This window comes from Cyclopterus lumpus, chromosome 14, assembly GCF_009769545.1.
Source record: "Cyclopterus lumpus isolate fCycLum1 chromosome 14, fCycLum1.pri, whole genome shotgun sequence".
Classification (NCBI taxonomy): Eukaryota; Metazoa; Chordata; class Actinopteri; order Perciformes; family Cyclopteridae; genus Cyclopterus; species Cyclopterus lumpus.
Window position 1 is genome coordinate 3236199 of NC_046979.1, and position 8772 is coordinate 3244970.

Genomic DNA, 8772 nt, shown 5'->3' on the forward strand with positions numbered 1-8772 from the left:
GCAGAGGAGACAGGAGAACCCGCAGGAGCGCAGGAGTTACCTCTCCTTCTCTGTTTCCGGTTTGTTTTTGGGGTTTTAAAAAAATCCGACAGAACGAATTCTTTTTGGGGGGTGGATTTTTTAATCTTCTTCCTTTTTAAAAAAAAAAGAGAAAACAATTCTCCCAAAGACGGAGCTGACCGAGGAAGACGGACCACGAACACTTCCCCCTTCCCTCCTCCCCCACACCCCAAACCACCTTTTTAAACCGCAATCATGATGTCGATGAACAGCAAGCAGCCTTTCAGTATGCACCCGATCCTCCACGAGCCCAAGTACAACCCGCTGCACTCCAGCTCGGAGGCGATCCGCAGGGCCTGTCTGCCCTCTGCATCGGTGAGTCCTCCTGCAGCTCCGACACCACCTCCACGAGTGGAGCCACGGCTCATATGACCCGGTCTGGGCAACGTGAGAACTTTAACAACAAAAAAAGATTAGATGTGGAAGTTATGGATTCAACATCAGTTCAGAGAATGTGCGTTTTGGTTTACTGTGTTTTTTTGGGGGGGATCATAAGAACCATATTTTGATTACTAAAGTCAGAAAACAGAGGCGAGGTGTCATGTTTGGACACATGGAGGGAGGGGGAGGGGGCAATGTAACTGCAAAAAAACAAACAAACAAACAAAAACAGATGACACGTATAATTAAATGAGATGGATATGACGCGGAGGATGAGGAGCAGCAACAGCGGCGCAAAAAGGGGCCCAAATATAGGGCACCGAGTCGGTGCGTAAAGACGCACGGAGGCGAGAAGCCACGAGTGATAGAGGGAGATAGAAGATAGAAGATGAAGGAGGATTCTCGTGTTTCCCCCATTTATATTCAAACTGGTCTCATTGCATTGTCCGTAGAAATTATTCAGGAGTTCGTAAATATGCATTTTAAATGAATATCCGCCTGACACCGTCTCGCGGGGCAGATCCGGTGCTGGAGTTGGATTAGATTTCATTTTCTGAGACGTGTAAGAAGACGAATTTGAAGTCACGTGGAAAAAAAGGATTTTAAATTGATCTCGAAGAATATACAACGACGATCAAACACGTGCAGAAAATATGGTGTCAAATAATACGACGTTGTGTGATATTTAAAGTTGACAAAATAAATAAGAATACACCTTTAGTCTTTTTGCTCGTTGCCCAGATTCATTTTTAATTAAAACTTAAATTAAACATGTTTCTATTGGGTTTTCTTTATTCCCAGATTCTTTTTGAATTTCACGATAATCAATTAAGAATATTCCATATTTGAGATGATCCATACTTGCAGTGTAATTGAAACGCCGTGCAGGATCGTTTTGAGCTAACCGGCCTCCGTCCGCTCCTCCTCCGCAGCTCCAGGGCAACATCTTCGCCGGCTTCGATGAGACTCTGCTGCAGAGAGCCGAGGCTCTGGCCGCGGTGGACATCGTGGCCCAGAAGAGCCACCCCTTCAAACCGGACGCCACCTACCACACCATGACCACCATGACCAGCATGGCCTGCACCCCGAACTCCTCCTCCGGGCACCTGCACCACCCGTCCGTGCTCACCTCACACCACCACCCGGGGCACCACCAGTCGGCCCAGGGCCTGGACGGCGACCTGCTGGACCACCTCACGCCGGGCATCTCCCTGGGAGGCATGTCCGGCTCCGACGTCTGCAACTCGGCGTCGCACACCGCCCACGCCGCACACATGTCGGCCATCAACCACATGCAGCACCACCACCACCACCATCAGCAGTCCATGAACATGCACCAGCACGCGCTGTCCCACGGCTCCCTGGGGGGCGGCGTCCTGGACTCGGAGCCCGACCCGCGGGAGCTGGAGTCGTTCGCCGAGAGGTTCAAGCAGAGGCGGATCAAGCTCGGGGTGACGCAGGCGGACGTGGGCTCGGCGCTGGCCAACCTCAAGATCCCCGGGGTCGGGTGTCTGAGCCAGAGCACCATCTGCAGGTTCGAGTCCCTGACGCTGTCGCACAACAACATGGTGGCCCTGAAGCCCATCCTGGAGGCCTGGCTGGAGGAGGCGGAGCGGGCGCAGAGGGAGAAGATGTCCAAGCCGGAGATCTTCAACGGCGGGGACAAGAAGAGGAAACGAACGTCCATCGCGGCCCCGGAGAAGCGGTCCCTGGAGGCCTACTTCGCCGTGCAGCCGAGGCCCTCGTCGGAGAAGATCGCCGCCATCGCCGAGAAACTGGACCTGAAAAAGAACGTGGTCCGGGTTTGGTTTTGCAACCAGAGGCAGAAGCAGAAACGAATGAAGTTCTCTGCGACGCACTAAGACCACCAGGTTGGGGGGATGGGGGGGACCGGGACCTGCGGGACTCGTTTACAAAAAGACAAAATCAGAGACGAGCTGCTGGTGCACACTGTCAGAGACACGAGGGGGGGTGGGGGTGGGGGGGGGGGGCACCGCTGGACCCGCTGTTGATACCGGACCTGAATCACGGACTACGGGTCTCGTTCAGGTTCAAAGTGCTGGAGCTCCACTCAGTAAAACCAGGAAGTGGTTTTGTTTTTTCAGCCTCACCCAGCAGCTGGATTCCACGGTGTACCTTTTTTTTTTTTTTTTTTTTTAGAAAAAATGATTCTTATTCTTATTATTATTGTTATTATTATCATTATTATTATCATCATTCTGACAGTGGAGACCGGGAGAAAGACCGAGACCCCGTCCAAAGAACTAGAGACTCTCAAATCTTAATGCACCAGAAAAAAGAAAAGAAAAGAGGAGGAACAACGCTCCGTCTCATCCATTCAAATGACAATTATTGTAAAAAACAACAACAACAACAAAAAAAAAAGCATAATAATGACGGGAATCTTTAGTCGGAATAGCTTTTTTAAATATTTATCATTGTACATATTTGTGAATATGCACCTCCGTGTGTGGAAAAGCTCATTGAAATGTGTTGGTTCTTTTCTCCCACGTGTTTGTTTCTGTCGGGAATTCTTCAGTAGTTGTTTGTTTATTTATTTATTTGTTTGGGGGGCAGATTGGACAACATTATTTTACCTGAAAAGAAGTATTTTATGCGCGTTATGGCTCTAAAAATATCAAAATACCCCCTTCCCCTCCCTCGAGTGAATGCATCGCAATAAGAAGAGCAACACACACACACGCACACACACACTCATACACACGCGCACGAATACACGCATTCACACGGTATATAGCTGTGTGGCTACCTCATTATGCAAGTGTTGGCACGTTCATGGTGATTTTAAAACACACACACGCTAAAAAAAAAAGAAGAAAAAAAAGTTGAGTAGAATCAATTCATTGTTTTTATTAATTTTTTTAATGTGTTTTTTTATTGTTTTTGTTGTTGTGTTCCTCTTCCACCGGTTTGAAGGTGAAACAGAAAACTCACTGATTTGTAAACCTGTTGTATGTTCAAGTTCACTGCAATGCTTTGACAATCAAATTATGATTATTTATTATTTAAATTATCACGCTTTTGTATTTATTATTATTATGTTAACATTATTATTACTATTACTCATAGGTTGTTGATATCCCCTCTTTGTCTCCTCATAAAATGAATAATTTAGCATATTATTATTATTATTATTATTATTATTCCTATCACTGACACCTTTGTGGAGCGCACTTTGTAGATATTTCGATGAAGGGAAATAGTCGGCCTTATTTATACTTTTTGTTTTTGTTTATTTTCTTTATATTTATTTGAACTTAATTTATTTTGGAGAAGAAAAGATAAAAAAAAAAAACATATTTCATTTGTGAAAGTGTGCTTTAAATGTGTCTGTGTAAGCGACAGAAGCTGAAATAAACCGTGCACGTTTTACTTCATCCTCTGACAGCCTTTCTTTGACAAATAAAAGAAATCGAAATAAACAACAACAACAACAACAACAAAAGGTATTTTGGGATCTAATGGAAATCAGAAAAATCTTTTTTTAATTTGTTTTTTAATAGTGCTCATATAAATCGATCCGCCCTTTCTCACCACGATAGAGGTGCTTTTTTTTGGTCTTTTTTAAAGATAGATGTAATGGACTCTGCAACATGAGCTCGTGCGTCTCGTGGAAAGAGTCGCCGCGCTCGCGCGCACAGACCAGCTGCTGCGAAACAGGAGCCGCGTGGATTGAAGGAGGTCCGTCCGTCTGAAAGCTGCTCCCCGGCGGTGATGAATAGGAGTTGATACTCGAGTGACTCTAATATTGATCCACTTCGGCCGCCGTCGCTCTGTGTCTATCGCGCGAGGGAGGACCGTGCGGGCGCGTGCGTGCGCGCTCAGAGGGCGGAGCCTGGAAAGATCCACCAACCGGAAAAAAAGTGCTTCAGAAAGGAGGTTCTCCTCCACCTCCACCTGGAAAGGGAACTAAACAAAAAGAAAGATATTGTCAACATGTCAACAAATATAATTGTATTTTTTATCCAGAAATATGAGTTCGTGCACGCGCCGTAAACCAAAACCAGTGAATTCAAGCAGTACAACCTTCTTTAAAGTCAACGTGAAGCTCTAAATTGTATTTTAGAAATGTCTCCATCTTATATCATTATTTTGTTTGGCCTGAAAATTAAAATAATACGTAAACGTGTTGAGTTTAAAACTGCTGCAATCAGCTCCTATAACACATTTCAGAATAAAAACATAAACAAATAAAATACATTCAATACAGCTTCATTGCTCTTATGTTAACTATTAATCTAATATGAGTCTCAACCAGGATGGTAACAGATATACGTGTTGGATAATTATGTTTTTGTCAATCAGTCAATTTCATTGATTAACTCTCAGACTAATATTCACACATGTCACGTGATTAACCCACACATCAAAAGCTGCAGCTCAGAACAACAGCAGTGCATTGTGGGGGATACGTGCAGTCTACTTATGTGTATGACCCCCCCCCCCCCCCCCCACAAAAAATGTTTATGCCTCTGCTAATGACGCTTTATTTTGAAAGTACAAGACACAAAAGATTTTTAAAAAACACTATTAATACTTATTTGTATTTACGTAGTTATTTTAAAGATAGTCAAACGGTTCTACGAGTAAAATAAATACATAAATAAAACATCACTAAAGAGCAGAAATATAGTGGGGCGCCTACAAAATAAAAGCACGCCCATGATCTGCACAGCGTCACTTTTTACAGTGTGCTGGGCCCAGAGGAAGAACGAACCTGAAACACACTAAAAACATCTGGAAACAGATGAAAAGTGACTTCCGTTGGAGCCGTCACGTGACACATCAGCACATTTAGTATCAGCACGTGCCGTCTCCTCTCTCCTCGCCTCCGCAGGTGGTTTTTCGACGCCCATAAACTCGTTATTAATGAATAATAAATATTGGCTGTTATGATACTATTGATTTATCTGCGCGTGTTTGTTAAGAAGCTGCCCCCCCCCCCCCCGATCCCCTCCGGAGAAACCCGATCTGCTCCGAAGCAGCAGAAACACATCTCGAATCATCTCCATGTCAAAAAGTTTAGTTTTGGATGGATGAAGAGTGACTTTTCAATTTAAAGGGAACTGAAGAGTTTTTTTGGGGGGGGGGGGGGGGGGGGGGGGGGGGCTGTTCCACGTGCAACAAAGAATACGCGGAAGATATATTAATATTTGATTATACAGAATATTGGCACCTTCCAAAAAAGCATTTAATGTGCCTCCTCGTATTTATGTTGACGTGTTGAACCTTTTATGAAGAAGAAAGTGTAAAAATAATACTCAGAACCTCCAAACAAAACAGTATAGATGACTTAATATAATATAACAAATACATAAACTAAACTAATAAACAAATCAATCAAACTTTATTTGCAGAGCAGCTTTCAAACACAAAGGGATTCAAGCTTCGAAACGTGAAAACAACAGAAAATATTTAACAATTTAACAATAAATCCTTTAAACAAAATAATATAATCAATACAAAAAACAGCAATTGTAGTAAAACAGCTTATAATATTCATTGGAATGAAATATAATACAATTATAAAACCTATACATGCAAGAAAATAAAGCGAATCTTTAAAAAAAAAGTAAAATAAATAAATAAATGATAACAAATAAATCAACATAAGGCTCAAATTTGATTAAATCTTAAAACAATGAAGACAAAATAATAATAAGTTGCAAGTAAAAACGTTGCTGCATACTTCATGTGTATTTTGCATATTCCTAGTGTTGTATTTTAAAAATGTGCTATATGTAATCCTACAATTTGAATATTGCCAAATGTGTGATGTGTTTATTAAATGTATATATCGTCCTCTTAAATTCAGAGGAGGAAAAACGTTTTATTTATTGTGCATTTGTCAATATTGACATCTCTGTGTGTGTTTTTTTTTAACCGAGCAGCAGACTGTTGGTCCACAACAAAGAATGTCGTACACGCTTCATCAAAGTTTAATCGTGCAGCGGCTCTCCGGCTGAAGCCTATGAATTAAACATAATCCATAACGTAATCAATGTGAACGGAGTATCGAGCTCTCCAGACAAAGTGATGGGATGCAAATTATACACAACAAAAAAAAACAATAATATTGTCATAATAATGCTGTAATTTGATGGAAAATGTTTTATTTCCTGTGAGAGAACGTTAAATAATCCTAATTTTCTGTGAGAAAATGCCCTAAAAACAGAAGGATGCTGTAATTTGGAGGAAACATGCGCCTCTTTTTTTACGTGCACGCTGCACGTGCACACTCACAGACATAGTTGGTTTAATAATTAAAAACTACAGCAACACAAAAAAGAATGCCAGCGTCCCCCCCCCCCCCCCCGTTTCTATTGGTCGGTGTTCTCCACATGACACCCGCCCTCCTTGCAGACTCCACCCACCACTGGCTGCTGCTGTTGTTGTTGTTGTTGTTGTTGTTTTTTGTTGTGGATGAGCGAAACGAAAAGAGCTTTTCCCAGGACGGCCGTGGTTAATTGTTTGATTTAAATAATTAAGAGACGGGAGGCCTCGTTTTTTTTCCCTCCGCTGTGTGTTTCGTGCGTCGGATCGCAAACAAGACAGACAGACAGACAGACACACACACACACACACACACACACACACACACACACACACACACACACACACACACACACACTCATGTCCTCTCATCCTCAAACTTCAGTCCTCTTACATCCTAGTCATGGAACCCAAAATGAATGTTGGCCTTGAAGGAAAACCCTGAAGGTTGTCGAGCGTCGCCATCTTCCTCGACATCGTGTCTAGGTTACGATGTCTACGTTACGATGTCTACGTTACAATGTCTACGTTACGATGTCTACGTTACGATGTCTACGTTACGATGTCTATGTTACGATGTCTACGTTACGATGTCTACGTTACGATGTCTACGTTACGATGTCTACGTTACGATGTCTACGTTACGATGTCTACGTTACGATGTCTATGTTACGATGTCTACGTTACGTTACGGTGTCTACGTTACGGTGTCTAGGTTACGATGTCTAGGTTACGATGTCTACGTTACGGTGTCTACGTTACGCTGTCTACGTTACGCTGTCTACGTTACGATGTCTACGTTACGATGTCTACGTTACGGTGTCTACGTTACGGTGTCTACGTTACGGTGTCTACGTTACGGTGTCTAGGTTACGATGTCTAGGTTACGATGTCTAGGTTACGATGTCTAGGTTACGATGTCTAGGTTACGGTGTCTACGTTACGGTGTCTACGTTACGATGTCTACGTTACGATGTCTACGTTACGATGTCTACGTTACGATGTCTACGTTACGATGTCCACGTTACGATGTCCACGTTACGATGTCCACGTTACGGTGTCTACGTTACGATGTCTACGTTACGATGTCTACGTTACGCTGTCTACGTTACGCTGTCTACGTTACGATGTCTACGTTAACGTTCCGGTGTCTACGTTCCGGTGTCTACGTTCCGGTGTCTACGTTCCGGTGTCTACGTTACGGTGTCTACGTTACAGTGTCTACGTTACAGTGTCTACGTTACAGTGTCTACGTTACGATGTCTACGTTACGGTGTCTACGTTACGGTGTCTACGTTACGGGGTCTACGTTACGATGTCTACGTTACGGTGTCTACGTTACGGTGTCTACGTTACGGTGTCTACGTTACGGTGTCTACGTTACGGTGTCTACGTTACGGTGTCTATGTTACGGAGTCTACGTTACGGTGTCTACGTTACGGTGTCTACGTTACGGTGTCTACGTTACGGTGTCTACGTTACAGTGTCTACGTTACAGTGTCAATTTACGCTAAACATGACTTTTTTTTGTTTCTATAATGTCGTCTCCGAAAAAGAAAACCAACGGATTTCAATTTTTCGTAACGATTCGCTGAGAGACTTTGATACAAACGTGCATTTTGGTGGCAGGAGATGGTATTGCACGTCCGGCCTCCGAAGCGGGCGTGGTCAAAGCTCCTATGAGGAAGTGGCTCGTCTGTAATCGCTCTGATTGGAGAAACACAAGAACACACATACATTCATACACAAATTCATGATTTTAAAACGGGTCATTGAACGCCCCTCTGAATCTTAAAGAGTGTAGAGGAGGACACTAGGTCCTCGTGAGGACGCTTAGTCGTCTCCTTTACACCCGTTAGCTCATAGCCGTTAGCTTCTTACTTTACACTTCTTTTTTTTCTGAAGGGAACCAGTGATGCTCAACTTCCTGTTTGGGGCCACATGCGACGCGTTAAAGCGCGTTGGTAATATACAGGAAGACGCTTCAGCGGCGATACCAGCATGGCTTCAGGAAACGGGGGCCCTCGGTGCAAAACA

The 8772-nt window shown here is 43.5% G+C and overlaps 1 protein-coding gene across 1 annotated transcript; it reads left to right on the plus strand.

Moving 5' to 3' along the window:
- The first annotated feature begins 255 nt into the window (after positions 1 to 255).
- On the plus strand, positions 256 to 2303 carry zgc:158291 (uncharacterized protein LOC572084 homolog). The gene is made up of 2 exons (XM_034551134.1): positions 256 to 375; positions 1374 to 2303. Exons 1-2 carry the CDS (start codon positions 256 to 258, stop codon positions 2301 to 2303), a joined length of 1050 nt encoding a protein of 349 aa, XP_034407025.1.
- The last annotated feature ends 6469 nt before the right edge of the window (positions 2304 to 8772 follow it).